We start from the raw sequence: 23,725 nt of genomic DNA, 5'->3' as shown, positions 1-23,725 counted from the left end.
AGATTATGGGCATAACAAAACTCTGCAGCAAAATAAAGAACGTGCCAGTTGGCGAGGAATACAGTTGTGATGTAATGAACTTGCGAAAAGCCAGATATTTTGTGTCATACTAATAGGAAGAAAGCTGCTGTCATTAATTTGTTGTACGTCACTCAGAAAAGCAACAGGGAACAGGAGACCTTAATGACTTGAGCACTGCTATAGCATGGACTAGTAGTACAGTCAGAGTCACGTAACTTCTTTGAGACTTTCCTGAGAACAGAATTGAAGTGATGGATGTGAGTACCATATGGGAGTAGCAGTACCTGTATACCCTGCAACATTCCAGCTGAAGGGCCATTGTAATGGGGTGGTCTCAGTAGGGCCACATGCACATGTAGCAAGAGGTGCTGTGGCAGATTTGCTGTTCAAATGATTATTTCCCGCTTTTTTTTTTTTCTCTAATGAAAATGCACCATGTGAGATGCATTCCCTGGGCCTCTGTCCTGGCTGGGCTTCTGCATATGTCATTTACAGCTGAGCTTTCCAGACAGCTCATTCCTGGAACTTCTGCTGAACTCAGTGGCAGCTGTGGATGCTCAGCACTTCTCAGACTCAGGCTGTTAAGCTTTTTTACCTCTGTCAGCAGGACCGTAGCATTAAATAAAATAGGGCCTTGCTGAAACTCATGTGCATTAGAACTGAGCAGCGTTTAGTGAATAACATTTCCTCACACCTTCCTCCAAAAAATCTAATAGAAGTCCAAAAACCCACAGCAGAAAGGTTTTTCCTTATCTTTCAAATACAAAAGTACTGAATCTGGGTGGAAACTGTATTTGTTTGAGTGAATCTCTTGCCACTCTTCTCTGTGTTCCAGAATAAATGTAGCATCTAGTCGGCCTAAACGTGAATTTAAGCCCAAACCTGTAATAACTACAACTCTGGAAACTGGTGATAATCAGCAGCACAATGGGATTGCTTATAGCTCTTCTATAAAGTCATCAGGTAAGCCTGTGGCCACAGACTTCACATTTGGTGGCTTTTGTACCAGATTGTTGCTTGTTGCACTGCTTGTATCACGCTAATGGTGGATTCATAGTGTGTCTGTATCCAGGTATTTGACTCCAGTTTGTTCCCCAGGTTTGGCAATGGAATTGTGAAGCCAGGGTTCCTCTTTCCATCTTTCACCATCTGAATTTGAGGTGTGGCACTCTGTTGGTTCTTTTTAGGTTCTTTGTATTGCCACGAAGGGTAAGAGGAGAGAGAATCACTTGCAGAAAGCATTTTGTTTCTTGAAAAGACAGATGCCTAATTGGGTGTGTTAGATCACTGTCTGGAAAGTCTCCAGCTGCTAATTTCTCTCAGCACTCTCTGTGTAAGTGATCAGCTCAGGATCTTGACTACTAGCCATGTAGAATTCAGGGAGACTAACTTTGGCCTAACTAATTTTGTTAACATAATTTACCTTAATGTTCTTTCATTCCCCTGAAATACGCACAGAAATGTGTGCGTTTTTTTAGCTGAGTTACTGGAGGTGTTCAAGGCCAGGTTGGATGCAGGCCTGGATTAAAGGGATCTAGTGGGTGGGAACCAGGCTGTGGCAGGGGTTGGAACTCAGTGATCTCTTCTCCCCCAAGCCAATCTGTGATTCCTTGATTGTTAGATATCCCTTGCTGTGGTAGTAGGGTCCCTTCTTGTGGTCAGAGCCTGGTTCTATCGAGGAAGGGGAGAAAAAAAAAAATAAAGAAAAAATGGGAATAACTATTGAAAGCCCATGAAAGTTGTGTGTGAAAGTTGTAATAATGAGCATGGTTACCACTAGTCACTGAAGCAACTTTTCCACATTTCCACATGAATAAATTTTTTTGCCCTATCTCCCTCATCCTGTGGTGAGTGGTGACAGATCAAGGATGCTGCCACCTTGCTTACTTAAAAAAAAAAAAAAGGCAGTTTTAATGAGCTAAAATTTACTGAAAGAACTGAAAAATGAATGGCCACTGATCACTAAGGTGGGAAAGGAGTGAGCCAGTTCCATTTGTCGATTCCATTCATACACTACAGCAGCAGCTGCTTGCTTTTAATGATGGGATTTCACTTACTGCTTGGCTCAGTCAGTACTCTCAGAACAGAAAAGAAAACATAGTCATAAAAGAGAGAAAGAGGAAGTATAGGAAAAATTTAGTTTCAGTTGCTGCAATTAGTGTTGATAATAGTATAAAGATTTAAATTAATCTCACTTAGTATTAGAAAGATTTAGACTCAGTAGGTTTTTTTTTTTCCCTCCATTAGATTATAAAGCTGTGGATTCTGTTTGCCTCCTGAAATCATTATTTATCTTCTTTCTTTCTGTTGTCCATATGAATTTCTGTGGAGTTATAGTGGGGTGAATGTACCCTGCTTGTAAATGGAGAGCCTTCCTCTTGCTGCTTAACATTGTGAAACAGATTTGATTTGATTTGTGGTCTGTGATTTATAAATGTGAACCAGGTGGCTCGAAGGAAAACTCTGCACAATGTTGTAAGATCTCCGTGTGACGGGGGGATAGCATCATAATCATCCTCTTCTGCTGCTTAGAAAGCTTCATCCAACACATCCAACTTCCCCTGTTTACACATTGGCTCTACTAAGATGTTGACCTTTAATTTCCCCGCTGCTATCATTGAAGGTAGCAGTATCTTAGCATTCAGTGAGCTCACAAATATCAACTGAACAGTTAAAAGTAAGGTGTGACACATTCACAACTACCATGATCCAGTTCTGAGCGTTGAAATGACTTTTCCTGTGTTTCACTATAGCTTTCTAGGTTAAGTATTAGTTTCTCAGAGCAGAAATGGTATTTTCCTTTATGCAATTCCTAACACATGGGGATTACTCACTGCTAATGACTTGTGACTCCAGCCCTGCAAATGTGTACAGAAACGTCTTTTTAATGTTGTAAATTATTTAGTTACTTTGATTAAGCACAGACAATAAATCAATTTTTTATTCCAATTTTTTATTCTAATTCATTCTTACCCTCATTAATCAGCTGGGGCTGTGAGCATCATCTGCTCTAGAACTCTTAAATGCTGTGTTACATCATGCATTTCATTCTTTTTGTTTGTCGGGTTGTGGTATAAACTAATTGGGTCTGGTTGCCATGTGCTGGATTTTAACATAGGCATCTAAATGTTTACACACTTCAGCTGTGAGGGAGACTGGGGCTAATTATCTTTGTAAGCTTCCAGCTCCTGATGATTAAAGTGTAATTGCTACCAAGTACATATATCTTGGTGTAGAAGAGGAGTATGTGCAGGTATGGGCAGTAACTCCTTTTGGAAAGACAAGAACAAAAAAAACCAACACTCATTGCTCTGGTTTTATCCTGTGCTGCTTCAGAAATCACAGACAGCTACTTGCTCAGCCTGCTTGGTGCTGTTTTTTCCGTTTGTACTGTCCAGGTTTAAGTGATCTGTGTACTATGATTGGTCATCCTTGAACACAGTGAAGTGTGACGATTTATCTCCATGGTGGCAGAATTAAGGAGATGGGCCTGGTGCTGCAAATTAACGTAAAACCTGCCTTCAGGGAAAAAAAAAAGTGTGATTTCTTTAGCTTAAGTCTCTGCAACAGAAGAAGAGCAAGTATTTAATAGATGGGAAAAGGCTGCAGTCATGTCACCAGTTCTGTGATGTTAAACAGAGTGTGTTGCAGATCGTCAAGCAGCGCTGCCCCCATTACTTTTGTCAGGGAAGCTTTGTCTCATTGGATTATACAGTAGCAGCAGCTGCCTGATTCTAATGAAGACTCTGACTGATCCAACAGCCTGGAGTGAAACCGGTCGTATTGGCTGTGACCATTATTTTAAAATCTTTCCAGGCTGCCAGACATTTCTTTTCAGTCCTTTGGAGCTTAAATTGAACCAAATGTGATCCATCTCCTATCGGGTACCTTGCTGTCAGATTTGAACTGACTTGCAATAATAAATTAGCCCCATCGGAGCAGCTGGTGAAGGCAAGGAACTTTGTCAATTATTCCGAGCGCTGCCTTCTGCTGCTGACAGTTCTGGTGAGTTGGTATCAGCTCTACCTTGGCAGAGACTCTGGAAATAGCTCAGCTATTTTTGAATGCAGTCAGTCCATTTTTGTTGTAAAACTGTGGCTTATCATCTTTTCTGTCAATGGACTATTTCAGCAGAAATATGTCCCGAAACAAGCTTTGGCCTGCACCATTGTATTGGACAAGCCGTAATTCAGTTTGCTCTTGTGAAACTTTGTTGTTACCCCATGCTTTCCACAGGCAGAGACCGAGTGCAGCTTTGTTTCAGCAGTATCCTGGGATGGCTTACTTGAAGGGGGTCTTTGTGTTGACAGCTCTCTTGCATTGTTAGAACAGGAGAAAAGAACCTTTCTTATAAAGGATAGAACATATCCCCAAACAAAATTAATTCCCACTTCCCAATTTTAACACCAAATGTTATTACTGACTAGCAGAATAAGTGTTTCCTAGAAGTCTTCTGATCCCTGTTCTTAGAAAATACCAGCAGTTACTTTTCAGTAGTTTCCTGTACATTACTGTGATTAGAAGATTAGAAAACATGACCAGTATTTTTAACACCTTAGCCATTTTATCTGCATTGCTGTATCGATGCAGACAAAAATTAGTCTTCAGGCTGACCACAGGATTACCAGCATGATAGCTGAGCTACCACTGGGATACTTGAGAGTTGTTGCGATGTTACAAGTGGGACAACCACGATAACTTCAAAGGTTTAACCACTGTAATCCTAGTAATAGTGCTAAAAGACTTGTCATGCTGTAGTGTGTTTTACTGCAGTTTATGTGGCAGCAGCATGAGGTCTTTTCTCCTATTCTTCATGTAGAAGTATATTTCAAATTAGCAGACTTCTGCTTGGATATTCTGCCAACACTGTTGAAAATCTGTTATGGCTGAACTGTGAGTGAACCTCTCGCTAGTCCTTGTCTGCTGAGCTTTACAATTTAAACACTGGATTACCTTTTATTAGAATACATTATTGTAAGTGTGAATGAAGGAATGTGCTACATACATGTCTATGCCATGGACCCAAACCAGTTAACCACCTCTTCATGACAGTGACTGGGTGACTGCATTTATGAAGTTAACTTCTTTTGCTAATGGTGATTGTTTTCTACCTTAATTTGTTTTTTTTTTTTTCCTGTAAATGTATGTCCTTACTACTGTGTTTAAGAGTAATGATGCTTGAAGATTGTTATAATAGGATGCGAGCAAGCAGTGCAAGTCACAGAACAGCCAGGTTGTGTTGGTAGAGTTGCTGTTTGTTTTCATCTGTAGGACTTAGTCAGGCAACACCATTACTAGCATAACCATTGCTTTAGTTCAGATGAAGGACACGAATAGCAGAAGACTTGAACACATGAACCTGGGGAGCAGTAACCCAGAAATGTCCCTCACTGCTCAAGCAAAGTGCAGTAGGAAGCATTTATGCAGGAGCACCTGGAAGCCTTGCTCCTGCAAATACACATGTGCAAAAATCATGGCAGCTGCATTTCTAGCCTATTAATTTCTTGTTTTGTGGATAATGAAATTCTGCAAAGCCTCTTGTAATACTTTTTTTTTCTGTCATGGGGGCAGGTTCTTCAATGCACGTGGATCAGCCTTGCTGCCAAGCTCTCTATGACTTTGAACCAGAAAATGAAGGCGAGCTTGGGTTTAAGGAAGGGGACATCATAACTTTGACCAATCAGATTGATGAGAATTGGTATGAAGGGATGTTAAATGGAGAGTCTGGCTTCTTCCCAATTAATTATGTTGAAGTGATGGTACCCTTGCCTCAGTGATTGTGTCATTCAAGCTGTGAACATGATTTCATGACTGAAATGGATTCACAAATGTTGTCAGTGTGGCATTCTGTGAAAGCCTTGCTATTTGACTGACTTACTGACTTTTGTATGCGTCTTTTTAAAATGTATTTATTTTATATTCCAAAAAATTTTACCTTCCCTGACACCATCAACCTGCAAAAAAACCCATACCCAGTTTTTTTGCTTTGTGCCTTGAAGATCACTGTATGAAGTGTTTACTGGTAGCTCACTGTTGCTCCCAAAATGCATTTATTTGCTAATATTGTACATGGTTTTGTTTCTTCCTTTTTTTAAAAAAAAAAAGTCTTTTGTTGCAATGATTTTACTATTAAAAACAATTTTTAAAAATACTGTAAGTGAAGCTAACTGCAATGAGTTCCTAAGTTACTGATATCATTGAGCCCTTTCCATCTATCACACTGTAATTTATTGTGAACAAGTTAATCCATGTTTCACATTGTATGTTGACAAAAGGCAAAGTGATTGTTGTCAATATTACGATGTTGTTGTACTAAGTACAAGTTCTCAGAATTGAAGATTCCTATAATTTGCTGACCAAACTTAATAAATATGTCAGTGGGATAAGAGTGGTTGCCACTTCTATTCCTGTAGCTCTGGCTTTTATTTTTGTGTTGGAGGGTCACTCTTGCTAGATAAATCATTTCAATGGGGGGGAGGAGGGAAGAACATCAAAAATACCCTAAACTATTAGTTTTATGGCACCTCAGCAACTGGAATTGTAATAATCTTGCTCTCCTGTCACAGGCTGTGTAACACTCATAATATCTATTAACATTTTCTTATAGCAGGAGAATAGGAGTCCTTTGAACCAAGTGTGAACTGATTGTAGCTCCACTGCTTGCATAGACCTCCATTGAGATAAATGGGTGAGTATCACTGGTCATGGTTGCAAACAGATGAAAAGTTAGCAACACTTCTGCTATTGTCTGTTTCTTTAAAGGATGGAGAATGATGAAAAGTGGCAGAGGTAAAAAGACAAATGTTGTAACTGAAACATGCAAAAAAGGCCTCAAAATGAAGGACAGACTCAGGCTTAAGCACTGTCAAAGTGAATATAGAGTTAATTATTCTTCTGTTAGCCTTTTCCTGCTTCTCAGGAAATGTGGATGTAGTAATGACTGAAAAATTCAGCATCCTGAGACAGACGTGATCTTTTTCCAACCTTGTCCAATACTCTATGGTCAAGATAGGGGAATGAAAAAAAGGAAAGTGAACTCTTCATAGACAAAAGGGCTTGAATCCAGTTTCAGTGTTTTAAGCTCTGCTTGGTTCTGTAGTCCAGAAGCAGTGTTCCTTAGAGAGGAAAGAATTTCACGTGTACCATGTGTGCAGTAACTATTTCATATGAGAAACACAAATAGCTTGTAACCAGCTATCCAAACCATGCCTTTCCAGTTTCTCCTATCTCTGACCTTGGCTGATACAGTGGTGACAAGGGAAGTAAAGGACTGTTCTTTAAAGCTTTGGCTACAGTTGGCTAATTACTAGCAAATAACTCCAGAAAGGCAGAGATGTATTAGGTGTTTTCCAAGTTCACGAGTAACTAGTAGTTATTAGAGCAGCAATACAGAAAGTAACCTGGCCCAACCTAGTTCTTAAACAAAAGTAGCTGTGATGGTCTGAGTACAAAATGTTTGGACTTTTAAAGTATTTAAGATTCACAGCTTATCAGCTAAATACCAAACAACTCAGTGTACAGCTGTTCTACTTTGTGCTTTGGGGTTGGAGCAGTGACAGGACTGTTGCTTGAGTGCACACAGCCAAGAAGTAAAGCTGTTATGAACTAAAGTTCACCACCTGCATTTTGCTTTGGCAAATAAGCAGTAGCCAGGGAGAAGAATGATTAACAAAACGGCTTGATCTTCTGAAGCTGGTAATGACATTACTTAGAAGGTGCCTTGGGTAGAACAGCCTTGTCACTGGAATAAAATCAGAAATCTAAGCATGGAGGAAACATGAAGCATAGCTACATCTGGCATGCACTGCAGCAGTCTGTGGCTCCCTATTGAGCACCCTGCAACTGCATCCTAATGAGCATTAGGGTTTCTGACACCAACTCTAGCTATTTCATATCAAGACCCATGCAGTGGTTGTTGCTTCATACCATCTTTACCTTGTCTAGAGTTGTCATGTAAAGTACTGAGTGCTACTCTTAAATGAAATTCATTACAATTCAGCTTTATTTGAAGAACTGAGTGATGGATGCAAACAGCACAATATTGTGGAGGGGTGGAGGTTTCTTAAAGCTCTACAGGGAGTTGTATTACTCCAAATCATTTGAGCTACTCAAAAAAAAACCATCAATAAACCAACTTTTATTTAATTTACCTATAAATATCTTAGATTTTAATATTTGTTCATGAAAAATCTTTAACAATAAAAAGTTCAACATAAAGATAAATATAGAAAGATATAGCAACATTTATTTCTCTATGGAGCAAAAGGTATAACAGGAGTTCAAAACTGATAAAATGTATTAAATCAGCATTAGTTTTCATCTTTTTAAAGACCTAAACAGCTTAATTTAAGAACATTAAGCTAGTGTAAGAAAATCCTCATATTAATAACTGCATCCAACTATAGAACAGATCTCAAAACTCAGAACTTAATATTTTGGTAAGATAACAGATGCAGACAAAAAAGCCAGCACTGACTGATCTGCAACATCAGCTGCTTATGCTCTTAAAGAGAAGAGGACCTGCAAGGCTCATTGAGGTTCTTTCTTTGCCATATAACCACCAGGTAAGCATTTTGGTAAACAGATGCTGAAAGAAGGGATTATAAAGGCTGATCACATGGTTTCTAAGGGCTAGAGGTCAGCCTTCAGATAGCTACAAAGCTATTAAATTAAGTACTGGCCAACAGATAGCACTCTGCCCCCACTTCCCAGCTAGACATACAAAGCAGGACTGCAGACTGCCCTTGTCAGACCTTCACTACACAGCGATTAAGAGCTAATATTTTTAATGCACCTTTGTCATTTTGATTTTTATCAGTATTTTTCTTCCAAGCCACTTGGAATGCTGGCTTTCTGGGACCAGAGTGCTAGTATTGCTAGTTACAGTACCTTCTGTTGGAATGTTTCACATTTGCAGGATATATCTGTCAATGTTATTGTTCCAGCAAATCAGAACTAAAAGCTATGCTGCACCTAGAAACATGAAATACTGCAGTTGGTAATTTCTATGTACTAGAATAAAGAAACAGTACATTTAATAAACAAGAGGAATACATCACAGCTTGATTTGACTTGAAAAATTTTGTTACTCTAGGAAGTTCTTCAGCTAGTGATCTAGACATCTCAGCATCAGGATACAAGCAGAAACCATTTCAGGTAGTCAGCACTCTTCAGGATGTGTTACTTCAGCCAACTGCTCACAACATCCCAGCTGTGACATGATCTGGCACAGGTAGTTACCCACTCTGGCTTGAAACAGAAATCGCCTTTGGAGAAACAACATGCCAGAATATTGAGAAAGCTGAGACAGCCTATGCTCAGTCTCAATTATTTATCATCCTTCTAGGACATGCATCAAACAGCTTTGTGAACTGTGCACACTCTTGTTTCAGCAGGTCATGGAAATCAAATCCTTGTGGCAGAGTAAAAGAGCTTCCTACAGAGCTTGTATTCTACTGATCTTCATATCAGTGATTCCAGCACAGGGTACAGTATCAGAAGGCATTATGTCATGGACAGTTTTTCTTACAAAGAGGTCAGATGGGAGATGTAAATTCCAAGATGTTTTCAAATATTGCAGAAGGTACCACCACACACTTAAGTCCAAAATGTCACTTGAGGTGTTTTCAAGTGATCATCTCCATGTCCATATTACATAATAGAACAGCTGGGATCTTCATTTTGCTGCAGAAATGAAATATCAAGACATTAGTTCTAAGAAGCATGCATTCTTTCTACAAGCTTCCTATTTAATGCTAATTAAAGAAAATCAAAACTAAATAAAAGCTATCAAGCTATCAGTACTCCAGAGTTCTGGAAGCATCAGAACTGAACTGACATGCAAATTCATGCTACTCACGTTGGAAGAGGAGCAGAAACAAAGAAGAGCAAAACATGGAAACCCTGCCTTAAAGCACTACCGTGCATTCTTTACATCATTTTGCTGTCTACAGGAAGTTAAACAACTTAGTTAATAAAAAAACAAACAAACAAACAACTGTTATCTCAGTATTACCTACACTGCAAGAGTACAAGAGTAATCCAGCAGATGGGAAGGATGTTAGTACTTGAGTAGGAGTATTAGAATGGATTCTTACCATAAGTGGCACATAACTGTACTGTAAAGTTGCTGATAAAACAGTAAGTGTTTCATCATGAAGATAAAGAGAAGAAGTTGCTTTTGCTTTCCATCACTGATGGCAGGACAAGCCATATTATCAGTCAACTAAAATAAAGAGCCTTCAAAATAGTGAGGAGAGGCCCTGTTTCAAACACTATTTCCACCAGTACATTCAGGCATTTTGGTGTATGCCATTCAGGCTTCCAGTGCACAGCATTACAGAACAGTGTTCAGTAGCCTATTAGACAAGGTCTTATCCTTTACAGTGTGAGACTGAAAATATACCAGCAATGTAAGACTCTGATGGACACTAAACCAGATGGTAAAATAGATATTCAGATTCAGTTTCAAAAGAAGGACAAGGAAAGAACTAAGCAGACAACTGCCTGTTCTGAGGTACAGTTTTCTTGAAAAAGATGGTACCCCAAGGTACTTCAGCAATAACTCCACATAATATAAAGTAAAAAAAAGCTACTGGTGTACTAATGTGCACTTGAAGAGCTCAAAATGAACTACTTCAGGCTCATATGATCAGACAGAAGCGACTCAGAGGCAATGGAGAGTCTTTCAGAGGGCATTTCAGCATCAGTTGCACCCAAGAATTAACACGTATGCTAAAACATGCTCATTTTATCGATGTGTTAATTCTATTAGCATGATTTGTATCTGTACTTTGTTTCTACTTAGGAAATATTGAAGGAAGTATTATTTAAGAGTAAGGCACAGCTAAGGTGCTTATTTCACACACCAAAATAAGACAGTAATTTCTGAAACAAAGTTCACACTGGAGTGCCTTAAACTCATGATCAAGTTTGAAAGAAACCAGTAGACAGTCAATATATCACTATAGCAGAAATGCCAAGTCACAGCCTGAAACAGTGATTGAGCACCTGGTGGGATGGCAGGGCCAACCCGGGGGAGCTCAGGTGCATGCAGTGCAATGCATCTGAGTGACCAGAAGGGGTGGAGCCAGGATCCAGCCCTTCCCAGACCTCATTTAAGGCTTGGCAGTGGAAATGAGGGCTCTCACTGGAGATCCTTGCCACCCTGCTATTATCACAGTTCTTTCCATCCCATTATAGCATTACAGCCATGAACTTTGATTTCAGCATTTTAGAATCATAGAATCATTAAGGTAGAAAAAGACCGCTGATATTACTTTGTCCAACTGTCAACTTTTCACACCATGCCCACTAAACCAATCACTCAGTGCAACACCTCCCCTTTCCTTGAAAACCTCCAGGGATGGTAACTGGAGAAGCTGGCAGCTCATGGCTTGGATAGGTACATACTTTGCTGGGTAAAGAACTGGCTGGAGGGCCGGGCCCAGAGAGTGGTAGTGAATAGAGGAAATCAAGTTGGCAGGGGTTGATACAGGGGCCTGTTATGTTTCATATTTGTATTGATGACTTGGACAAAGTGATTGAGCTCCTGCAGTTGCCTACTGTTACCCCAGCCTATCCAGGTTCACCTGTAGGGCCTTTGGTATTGGTATTTTTGAAAGAAAATATTCTATTTTCTTAGTGTGAATTTGAGTCAGGTACTTTAGAACAAGCCCAGTACACTGTTTTAAGCATCAGATAAGTCACTTCATTCCCACAGAATGAAAATATTTGTTTGCATTCTGTTTTTGGAATAACAGCTTGCAAGTATATTTGCAGTGAGATAGATGTTCAAATACATAAAAAGCTGATATTCTTCTGCAATAGTGTTAATTGTTTGGTCTTTAATTATTTGATGATATTCAGCCAAAAAGTAAGAAAAGCATCAATTTCGTTTCTGATGCAAAGCCATGCAAGCTACAGCCTACATGGGACAAGAGACTAAAGCATTATTAGTGAAGCAAGCTGAGATGGCAAGCACAGTTCTCACTGATCTCACCTGCTTAAGGATGCTCACAGGAATCACTATCATGAAACCAAACAACATTTCTTTTTTCTTCTTCTTTTGGTCTGACATCAAGAAAAACGGTAAGAATTGGATTTGGGTCGTATTTGGGGAAGTATATTCACACAGTGTAAAGAAATTGGCTACCAGAATTCTTCAATTGCTTGTATTTAAGTTTCAGGCATCTTACCTGAGGTGGAAGCTCCACTTCACTTCCCATTAGTTCTTCATACTCATCATCTTGCTCACCACTTTCTTCTTCTCTGGGTACATGCATTAGTTTTCTCTCTGCCAGTTCCTGCAGTACAATTAAGTCACCATCAAGGAAGCTTAAGAGTTAAGCACATCAAGGCACTTCAGTAGAAGGACAGAAACTGCAACTCACTTACCTCACCTTCATCTGTGATGAGTGTAACACCAATGTTATACCCAGATCCCCAAGACTTCTGAGACTTCCAGATCAGGTCACTAGGACCTGGGCTTACACCAGCAGCTGCACCCCAGATCTGCAAAAAGCTTGAAGTGAGACAATGTTGATTCTTCTTATTTGTAGTTACTTCTGACCCATTCTAACACATACAACTCCAAGTACTCCAATACCAAAGACATTCACTAACAAATTCAGCTACTCTCATCCCTGGCAGGCTAGTTCTTCTGTTCAAGAAGATTCAAGAATACTGATGAAGTGTTACAGACCTACCGTAACTACTTGGCCTGCCTGAAGAGTGAACTGTGAGGGGAATTTGTATGTTACATCTGACACACTCTCAAGATGTCTTCTCAGCACCCATCCGTGTAGTGGCTGATCCTGCAGAATAAGAAGTTTCTCAGCATTACAAACCAACACTATAGCACTCATAAGTGTAAGACCCTCCTCAGTCTTAAGGGTCACTTGGTCCTTCTTCTATAAGGTGGAGGACTATATTCAATTATAAAGCTACCTTAAATTTCCAGAAGTCTCTTAGTACTGTCTTAGGGTTACTCTTCACCCCAGAAATTCGGGTACATCTGTTCAATAGGGATAATATTCTAACCAGGATCATGTTATTCTTTCTAGAAGGGCTATGATAAACCAGAGATGTGTTTGACCAGCTTAACTCAGACTGCATGTATGTATTTATACACGTTAATCTAAGCTGTTACATATATAGTGGTCTTTGAAGTTTTAAGGCATTTCAGGCTAAGGCACCTGGGCTATCAGCTGCAAGTTTTGGAGTTCTGATAATTGGAACAACTCTGGATTTGCAGATTAAACTAGTTGAGTTATCCAATTCATTAGTAAAGACCTCTACACTGATTAGATACCGTCAGTCCTAGTCAACCTTTTAGTTGTGTTTCTAATTAGAAAGCTGTCATCCAGTTTACTAATCCTTATTTAGTTTCTCAAGGATATGAAGTGCTTGCAATACTTTTACCCTGATTCTAATGAGAAATAACTAAAGATGGTAGGCTTCTGCATCATAGATGCCAGTGCTCCTCTTCCAAAAGCCTGAGAGCAAGACACCTGCAGTATGAATATCACTTGGTCCTCATCTATTGGCAGTAGCCAAGTTAGTTCAAGAAACATTTGGAAAGCTCTCATCTCTTTGTAATTCCCTGTTGTAATCTCTAAGCCACAAATCAGTGCACAAGCAGTCATACTTTGCAGTGAAGGAGGAACAAAATTGAACAAGTACCTCATCAGAGTTGTTTTTAAGCCTGACAAAATTCCCATCTGCATCAATTTCTTCTATAGACACTTTTCCAGAAGATGAAGCATGCTGAACAGTCTTAAATCCAGCACTATGCTCTCTCTTTCTGGCTTTCATTTTCCTTTTTCTCCCGTGCAGAAACCGTCGCCCTTCACTTGTTGCTTGAGTTGCAATGCTATGTGAAGATGCACTAGGTGATATGTTCAGCCTGGAAGGAGCAAAATAAGCATTGTAGATATTCAAGTGAATGTTATTTCTTCTCACTACTATCAGGACAGCCAAGCCTAACAGCTTCTTACCTTGAAGCTTTCCCTGAAGCCTTGATAACACTTGACTTTTGCTGGCAACAGTAACTGAGTAAGTAGCTTGTTAGGTTTGGAACACAACCCCAGACCTAAAGTTCAGAGCAAGCTTATACTGATAAGAAATTTTCAACTGCAGTTCTTTACTTACACACACACACTTTAATAGAAGTTATTTAAACTCTTGACCCTTAGCATTAACTCAGTTCATGTTGTTCTTACTAAGGAGTGTCTGGATAGTTAAGAGCTAGTAGTTATCATCTCCTTTCATTCATGCATACAGCCCCAAATGCTGAAGTTCTGGTTATTAAATGGATTTCTGAGCTAGCTGGGTATAGAATAAAACCCACACTGACTATACCCTTATATGCTGCATGCTTAATGTTTTTGTGTAATTACTCCATCTCAAAGTGACATCAGCACCAAATACTGATGGATAAAGGGGAAAAGGAAGGCTGTTTTAGACTTCAATACATCTTTGATACAACTCTAGGTTTTAGTACAAAAAACTAAGAAAGTAATCAGTTCTAGAGAGGGATGTCTAGTGGATTTGAACCTTCAGTTTAGTTTGTCAAGTTACTTTATCTTCATACCTGATGTGATGGATATGACTATTTATCTACAGAAGATGGTACTTGAGCTAAATGGTGATCCTCATTGCAAACAGAGTTTGTTTCTTGCATCTACTGCATTTTTGAATATACATTCAGTTAGTGCAGAGACCATGGATGGGGCAAGTCCTCACATAAAGATCTTGCTATAACCTACCTCTGTTCCTCTCCTTCCAGCATCTTTCTGTAGGCATTTATTTCCAGATCTAGAGCCAGTTTCACATCTAAGAGATGCTCATATTCTTCCAACTGTTCCTGAACCTTCTTCTGGGCTTGTGCCATTTCTTTCTCTTTTTCAGCCATACGCTTTCGATGTAGATCACGATCTTTATCCAGCATCTCCTGTAGCTCCTTTACTCTGTTCTCCAGAGCAGCGTTCTAAAATTAGAGGGGGGGAAAAAAAAAAAAAAAAAACAAAACAATTACACTGAGTGTAATTAGAGATGAAATATTTTGTATCGGGTATATAATACTAGGAATATACAAAAAGATAGTACCTGGCTTTGATAGTGATTAATTTCAGATGTCAGATTACCAAGTCTAAGCTTTGTTTCCATTAACTCCTCTCGAGCAGCATTGGCAAAGTCACTATTTCTTGCTGCAGAAAGCTGGGCATTCTCCACCTATGGGTAAAGTCACTGTTAGAAATGAGTTGCTTGTGATCATCTATTTTAAATAATAAGGGGAAAAAAGTGATTTCCAGCTGCTATATGTGGAAATAGCTGTTTTACCTTATGCAGATACCAATAGGATCCAAATAAGCAAGTTTTTTATTGCTTTTCAAGGAGATTTACATGAGTTTGACATTCACATAAAAAAAAAACAAAAAAACAACAACATTCAGGTAGTGAGGTGCTGGATTAGGATGTTCCAGTTACAAAGCTGGAAAGACTTTGTATAGATATGAAGTCACTGGATTCTCCAGAAGAACAATTAAGAACGCTTGGAAATTGCTTGTCAAAGCATAAGACTAGAAGATACTAAGTATGCTTAGAAAGCTCTTGTTCTTCCCCAAAAGTTCTGTAAATAAACAGTTCCTACTTCACACTCTAAGCAGCACTAAGCTATTTTTAAGGGCAAGTCAATCCTGATGCTTTCCAAGAATTGAAAAAACATGCACTGAGATACATCGTGCTACTACAGGAGACTTTCCAGATCTCCAGGGAACACCAAACTAGTTGGACAGAAGCATCCAAACAAATTCAGTAGGGTGTTATACTACAGGAAGTTGTAGCACGGAGGAACCCAGAAGAACCATTGAGTGAGAAATACTCCTAAGCAGATGTAGTAGATCATGCAGTTCTGCACTATCAGCACATCAATACTGTATGTTACACTCAATCCAGGAAGCCCTGGGATCTTTCCTACGACACTATAAATAGGAAGTATGACTTCTACCTGAATACAAGGCTTACGTTAGGAAAAAAGATTGCAGACCTTTTCTAGAAGACAACTTGTCAAACTACTTCCATAGCTACCCTTCCTACTTGATACAGCGTTACAGCTTACAAGGGACATTTGTACTTTAGAAGTATAGAACTGTAATAACACAGTATGCCATGTATTTCACTAGCATTATTTTTAATGACATTTTATTCAACAATTCTGAAAATTCTTTATATTAACATAGCACACCTTGGTCCTGAATTTGTCAAACACTTATTTGTTAGTAGACTGAATGATCACCAGCTTTATTACGTTAGCCATTCCTAGCTGCTCCCCAAAGAAACAGTATTTATACTTGAACCAATTTTGGTTGGAGCTAAGTGCTGGTAGCAGTAAGTTCCATTGTCAAACTTGATGCTGTTTCGAAATCCCGTAAGTGCCATTAATTACCCTTCACACTTATGCCTAGAGGCTCTGCAGTGAATGCAAGGCCTCCATCAGCCACTTACTCTAGTGTGGCAAATTATATTAAGGTGCAGAGAACTTACATTGGCGTCTTTATTGTTCATAGACTCACTTTTGCACTGAATGTTCGCTCCAGCTCCTCCTTGTATCCTTGAATTTGTTCTTCGTGCTGTTTTCTGAGCCCCTGCAGAGCATCTGAGAGCTTACTCTCAAATTCTCTCCGACGACCAGACTCCATTTCTGCTATTCTGCTCTCATGGACTCTTTTCATTTCCTTGAGCTCCTGGGAGAGAAAGTTTCTGAGAATAAGCAAGCCAAAACAGTTTGAGACTGTGGACTTCCTGTACCAGCTTAGCAAGAAATTCAGTCCCATAGCAGATTTGCCACTGAGTGCATGGTAATTCCTCAATTCAGAGCTTGCATGTCCTTCCACTACATCAGGAACTCACACCTCAGTAGCTGTGCTGGATTCTGCTTCTTCACTGCTAACGTTGGTTAAACTACTAAGCAAAGTAAATTGCATCTAATATGGAGATTAATTCTCTGATCCATATTAATTTCTCTGCTTTTCTTTAGATGCACGTGTACTTTAGCTTCTTTAAGAAGTTACCTATTTTTGTTTTATTCAAAAACTTACAGCAACTGGGTTAGAAAAACTGGAGTTTTATCACTGAAATCACGCACAGACTCCTTCCAGAAGGAATTTGGTTTGCATTCACTTCTAAGTTCCATGTTATGTACTGACTCCTAATGCAATGCTTACGAACAGTGTTTGGTAAACTTTAAGGACGAAGGGAATGTAAGTTCTTATTGTAGCAACTGGATAGATCAGTACACTGGGAGAGGCATTACAGCAGAGGTGTGATGATGGAAGGACTAGCACGATAGAAAGGTGCTATAAAGCAAGGGAAAAAGATTGCTCACACATCAGAAGATTCTAGATTTGCAGGGGAAAGCTTCAGCAAGGAGGGATCTCCAGAAAGAGATCTCTCTGCATTGGCATTCAGCCCTTCAATGAGGTCTACGAGAGGTGCAGCCAGGCTCCACCCCTTCCAGTCACACAGCTGAATTACCTTCACCTGCACTCTCAGGACAGACCAGGTCTTTTCCTCCACATGCTCAATCAGTTGTTCAGGCCATGACTCAACAGTTCCCATACACACTAAAAGATGTTAACTTAAATGATTCCTGGAGCTTGCAAGAAGCCTAAAAATCAGTGAACTTCAACTGTGATGTATGCACTTTCAATTACACAAAGTAGTACACTGTGATTGTAGTTACCTTCAGAAGTGCAGCCTGAGAAATTTCTTATATTCCAGATACCTACTGGTACTATGCCAGTTTAAAATGAAGTTTTACACTGTCTTGAAGTCTTCCTAGTTAGATTTTATTGACTGATGGACTACCATAAGTTGACTTACTAAGTTATCTTTCTAAGGATAAGGCATAACTTAACATTGCTTTTAAGGACATCCAAGGGTCATAGACACCTGAAAACCCTTGTTAATAAGCTAAAACATACATCTTCATGAAGACACTTCTGGAAGGTCATTTTCTCCTGCAAAGTTTTCAAATGATTTTCCAGGTCCACCCTTCTCAACATTTCACTATGGAGATGCTTTTTGGCATCTTCCAGTGACAGCTCCAGCTAGAAGAGAAAGACATAAGGGTAGTCAAAATTAAGGTTACTCTTCCAAACTAAGACAGACAACTTATTACAGGTTATTCAATTTAATTCCTGCAGCAATCAAAATGCAGTAAGTGAAGTTGACTATTCTACTGGGCCAATTTCTGTGGGATCCAGCACATTTGCAATGAAATGTTATTGTTATGTAGGCCAGATCTCCTGCAGATGATGTATGCAGCCCTGCACTGCACCAGCTAAGCTTTATTTCAAATGCAAAAAAAGTGCTTCTGATGAATAAGTTGTACCATCTGCAAGTATTCTTCCCTTTCACAGTACTAAGTTCTCCCAACTTCTTCCTTACTTCCCATATAATTTTTATTGATTCTTAACATGAAAACTATTCCAAGTATAAACTTATTTTACTCAAACTATTGGACAAAAAAGTTTTCATTGTAAAGACCCTGAAGTAGATCAATGATCATATTAAAGAATGAAGATACTGTGTTGGAAAGTACTGACAGAGTAGCAACTTAAACAGCACAAGAGCTCGAAGAAACAGTCAAGTTGTATTCGTTCTGCAGAGATTCAAGCATAATGAAGCAAGGTCCATCAAATCCTCCCTTTACTACAGGGCCTATAGCAGCTCACATTTCATCATTGTTTGTCAGTAGATGAAAATTCATAGCTACTACAGTCATAGAATAGAATTAAAGGTACTTACAACAGCTGGAAGTTTTAATGGACCAACTATTAGCAGCATTTGCTTTCAGCAAGAGGAGAAATCTTTTTTTGTCCACCTGTTACTATCACAGATAATAGCCTTTGCCTGATTTTACTTTTAAATCTCCAACTAGCTTGAGATAAAACAAGCAAATCTTCAGGAGCAAAAGCAAAGTTAAAATTCCAGGAACAAGCCTTACAGTGACTACTTGATCCTTTAACTCACGGAGGCCATTCTCCAAAGTCCGGTTCTCACTCAAAGCTGTTGCCAGGTCAGCTTCCTTTGCATTCAGCTGAGCGTCAAGATCTCTCATACGAGCCTGTGCCAGGTTCAGGTCAGCTTCTTTTTTTGAATTCCTGCAAGTGGAAGTTTCACATTCATAAGTTGCAGCTAGTGAGGGAGAATATTTGCTTTCAGTGTGTTTACCTTTAAGGGGGGGGTCTATGGTTGAACTGTATCAGAAGAAAAGTTGAGACTTGTGGTGAGAGCCCAGGGCAGGCTCTATGAAATAAACCAGACAGAGTCACAGACAAGTATCATTTGTTTAACCAGAAAGATTTCTGATCCATTTTCCAGCTGATTGTGTGCAAATCCTATGCAGGATCCAGCTATTTTCCACAGCACTGCCATCAGGAACAGAGTCACATTCAGAATTGGCATTCACTGGACTGCACTCAGCTGCCACTACTGCATCAAGTCCTGAAACAAGACTCCCTTTCAGCAGGGAAGGCAGCTGAGGTGCCCGCCTGCCATTTAAGTGCACCTTTGCTGTGTCTGAGAGCCCCTGCAGCCACCTCACCCAGGTGTGAGCACGACAGCCGTGCTCCTCAGCAAGGGCCACTACCTGAAGGCGGGAAGGCAGTGTGTATGCAGCCCAAGACCGGCTCTCCTGAGGCAGGATGGCAGGCAGTGCTGGTCACACATGGCAAAACACTCCTCCTCTGCACCTGGAGGTAGCAAGCAACTTCTGAGGGCTTCTCTCTGCACCAAGTTCCTCCTCAGCACTGAAGGAGCTCTGGCTCCAGGAGGTCGCCACCTCAGCCAGGCTTGGCCTGCTCCAGCTGCCAGTTCCCGCCACACAGCAGCAAGTCTCCACACAGACCGTCCTCACAGCAGCGTCCCAGCAGAGGGGGCCTCTGCCCTCATGATGGATCACAAACTCTCCTCTCCTTCGTACCTCCACAGTCATGAGGTGAGAACAGCTCAGCTTTCTACAGAATGCCATTTTCTTCAGAAAGTTCTGGCACCTTCTGCTAGCAACCAGTTATCACCACATCCTTAGAGTTGGAGGGGATCTTTAAAGGTCATCAGGTCCAAATCCCCTCCTTCCTTGCAGATGTGAAACTGACTTACAGAGCATTCAGATACCATCTGAATGTCTATGGATTTATTCTTTAAACTCAGCACCACAATAGACAAGTGCTGGGTGCACACCATGTTCCTGTCTTTGAGAGACAGGTGTGATAACTTCCCAGTCTGCTCTGCCTTTTATTCCTGTAGTTACCTGACCTACACTGAGCTGGAGCTCCTTCCTGCTCAGAACACAGATTTGAGATTATAAAGAGTCAAGCATTCCATTTATTTTAGCAAAATCTGTTCTGCCAAGTGGCTAAGTTGTGATAATTTATACAATGAGTTTCCCAGTTGATAACTGTACAGACCAGCTGGAGAGAGTCCAAAGTCCTTCCACGGGAGGGATGGGCTCTAGAAGGCATGGGATACAAGGAAAGATGGAACAAAGTAAGGATTGTTTAGTCTAGAGAACAGAAAAGTGACAGGAGACAGAAGTCTTTTATGTGTGTAAAGACCCCTGCACAGGGGAAGGGAATCTGTTTTCCATGTCTGTTGTGGAAAAGGCAGGAAGTTGTAGGTTTAAATTGCAGGAGAAATATTTGGGTTAGATGTTGGAGGGGAAACTAATGGTAGTTCAAAACTAAAGCACAATGCCTGGGGAAACTCTGGAATCTTCATTACCTGGAATTTAAAAAGGGTCACAAAACATCTGCTAGAAGTGATGCAGGTACACCTGGTTCTGCCATAGGCCGTGAGGTATGGGGCTAGATGAGGTTCTTGCCCAAGGCCTTTTCTAGCTCTGCTATTCAAGGCATTTGTTGATCGCCTCTGTACCTCGTGACCATGATGCATAACCAAATGTTTTACTGGTAGAAGATACTTTTTGCAGAGAGAGTCTTTGAATAAAGCAAGTACTGTAGTAGCAATAAGAAGAGATCATATTTCAGTTTTCCCCTTGTATTTACAGATTTCTCTCTTTTCTAGCTTAGAAGTTAACTGCTTTCCTTCTGGGACCATTACTGCTATTACTACTTGTAAGTATTATCTGTGATATTAACATGAAAAATCATACTATCAGAGTGCGTTATCAAAGTACACCTTCTAATAATCTATATATATTTATTGCAATAATGTGCAAGAATAATCCCTTACCCCAGTAAACTGTGAAGTGGACAATTTCATCTTCAATTGCAGCATTTTAAGGTTTGGCTGTGATGCAAAATGATAACAGTGAAGTTATTGGCTACCACATATCCAATAAATTAAGGTGTCATATACTTGGCCTGGAGAATTTAAGTAATACCTGGGTTCTTTTGGTGAAATATTTAAAACAGACTTGACAAATTTACTTACAATTTCTGTTTGCTACTCTATATGTGAGAAGTTCAGTAGCAAAATACACATTTGTACTCACACAGAACAGAACTATGCTTGCTGCTATCTGTAGTGCTACCGTTCCTGCTTTGACCTTCCTCAGACTCTGAATTCAACCAACTGATCTGCTTATCCACAACTCCTCCTTCCAAAACATCTTTGGCCTACTTCCAATTACACTGTTTAAGGAAAAAAGTGGAGTGCAAGGACATTCAGTTGTTGCTGAAGGTTTAAGTCTCTTCATTAGTGATTAAGAAGAGTCAATAGTTAATGCTGTTGGGAAATTATCTAGTGATATTCCATCCCATAAGAGTTCCAGGTTATTTACAGAATATATATAAAGAGCATGATACCCTTAAAAGATTTTGCTCCCAGTCATCTGAGATATTTGCAATTAGACTGCCCAGTTAAGTAACAGTTAATACTAGGACTTCAGTCCAGTCCATCCAGAAAGCTGCATGTACAATGTATCATTTCCCAGGGGTTGTAAAGTTAACCACTTTAAAACCCAGTTACTCTAAAGAAGTAAATTAGTCTGGAGGATTACATACCTGCCAAGCCTAAAGCTTTTACAAACAAAGCCACTGAGTTATACAAACACAAAGAGCAGCAGAAAGATCTCAGAACTGGCATTAGCCTTTTCCTCACTATCCAATCAAGTGGCTGGTTAGATTTATGAAACAAATTTATGAGCTAAAACCCAGCATGAATGAAACAAACCCAATAACTTCCAAGCAGCTGAAAACCAAAGCTTAGAGTAAAAACATGTTTCATTCCCAAGTAGAACAGCTACTTAAGTCCTACTGAATCAGTAGAAGGCAGAACTTGCTTCATACTATAAATATTAAAAGAAAAAGCTGTTACTGAACAGTGCTATGACAACACTTCATAGCAAGACTTAGAGGAAGGAGGGAAGAAACTGTGGACACACAAGTTACTGAAAGTCTGTAATTCATTTAGTAGTACAATAGGGCATTGAAATAACTGCATACTATACGTAGTTGTATATAACCAGAGAATGTTTACTGTGGTTTTATTCTTGTTCCCTCCTCTTTACTGTCTACTTTCTTCAAGTGCACTTATGTTGGACCATTCCCTTATTCCCCACTTAAGGAAACTAGACAGCAAATTGATTCCAGGCAAGATATACTGGTCATGAAAACATCAAGCCTGAAGTGACAGGCAGGTCATGCTAGGACAGTTTCTGTGCAGTAGCAGCCTGCAGCAGGAAGGTTATCCTGCTCACAGGACTGTCTGCTCTGTGTATTCCCCCTGGAAATGTCTAAGGGAATAACCCCCAAAGAGAGGTGAACTGACTCTGTTCTGAGACTTACTTCCCCTACCCCCATAACTTTCTAGATGCCTTCCAGCACAGCAGCTTCTTGGTTGTTTATGAATCACAGGTGCAGTACTAAATGCAGTCAGCTGGGCATTCAGGCAGTACTGGGTCCATAAGGCCTCCCAGCTCCCCAAGCTCTGAGGGAACCCCATGCCCATTACCAGGGAGCTCTAAGGAGCCCAGCAGCACCAGTGTAGAGGTATCACAGCAGTGCCCCTGCAGGGCACACATTAAGACTCCTTCAGGCCCAAATCACACCAACCCCACGTTACCATCCAAACATTTGGGGCCTCACCAAGACCTCACTGCTCTGACAGCACAGAGCCTTCCTCCCGGCACGGGTCCCGGTAAGCAGCATCACCTGCTTCTCCTCGCCCCGAGCAGGGGGTGCCTCCCGAGGAGCCCCGCACCGATCAGGGCCGGCCAGAAGGGCCGGGCACCGACCTGCTGTGCAGCTGCCGGTGCTCCTCGCCGATCTTGCCCAGCTCCACCTGCAGCGCGGCCCGCTCAATAGCGATGTCGTCCAGCGCACGGCGGGCGTCAGCCAGCTCCGCCTCGTAGCGGAGCCGCAGGCAGCCCAGCTCCCGGCCGCTACCCGCCTCCAGGTCGACCAGCCGCTGCTGCAGCACCGACTTGTCGGCCTCCAGAGTCCGCACCCGCTCGATGTAGGCGGCCAGGCGGTCATTGAGCTGCCGCAGCTCCTCCTTCTCTTGCAGCCGGCTGAGCCGCGTCGGGCTGATCGGAGAAGCGGCGGCGGCGCCGCGGCTGCGGCTCCCGCTCGCCGGCGTGGATGACAGCGGCGTGGCCATGGCAGCTCGGCCCGAGCCCCGCCGCTCCCAGCACCGCCCCGCGCAGGGCACCCGGCACCGCCGCCGAGTATAAATAGCG

General features: G+C 40.8%; 2 protein-coding genes across 3 annotated transcripts in view; one reads left to right on the top strand and one right to left on the bottom strand.

The window, feature by feature from the left end:
• SH3GL3 (SH3 domain containing GRB2 like 3, endophilin A3) overlaps positions 1 to 8,596 on the top strand; it is a 47,371-nt gene extending 38,775 nt beyond the window's left edge. Inside the window, exons 8-9 of the mRNA XM_048956795.1 lie at positions 857 to 984; positions 5,593 to 8,596. Coding sequence (XP_048812752.1) covers positions 857 to 984; positions 5,593 to 5,798 — 334 coding nt within the window. The 3' untranslated portion in view covers positions 5,799 to 8,596. The remainder of the gene's footprint in view (positions 1 to 856; positions 985 to 5,592) is intronic.
• LOC125698443 (lamin-L(III)-like) lies at positions 6,118 to 23,708 on the bottom strand. 2 transcript variants are annotated; one of them, XM_048956780.1, is made up of 12 exons: positions 23,282 to 23,708; positions 19,031 to 19,187; positions 18,006 to 18,131; positions 16,596 to 16,766; positions 15,130 to 15,255; positions 14,790 to 15,010; positions 13,705 to 13,927; positions 12,729 to 12,836; positions 12,418 to 12,534; positions 12,219 to 12,326; positions 12,023 to 12,093; positions 6,118 to 9,705 (listed from the first exon to the last, which is right to left on the bottom strand). In XM_048956780.1, the coding sequence occupies exons 1-11, from the start codon at positions 23,644 to 23,646 to the stop codon at positions 12,052 to 12,054; spliced, it is 1,764 nt and encodes a 587-aa protein (XP_048812737.1). In that variant the 5' UTR covers positions 23,647 to 23,708; the 3' UTR covers positions 6,118 to 9,705; positions 12,023 to 12,051. The 2 variants fall into 2 exon arrangements, with proteins under 2 accessions (XP_048812737.1, XP_048812738.1); XM_048956781.1 differs by lacking the exon at positions 12,023 to 12,093.
• Between the last annotated feature and the right edge of the window lie 17 nt (positions 23,709 to 23,725).

Source organism: Lagopus muta, chromosome 10, assembly GCF_023343835.1.
Source record: "Lagopus muta isolate bLagMut1 chromosome 10, bLagMut1 primary, whole genome shotgun sequence".
NCBI lineage: Eukaryota > Metazoa > Chordata > Aves > Galliformes > Phasianidae > Lagopus > Lagopus muta.
The sequence above is the reverse complement of the archived record's forward strand: the minus strand, read 5'-3'. Positions and strand labels throughout refer to the sequence as shown.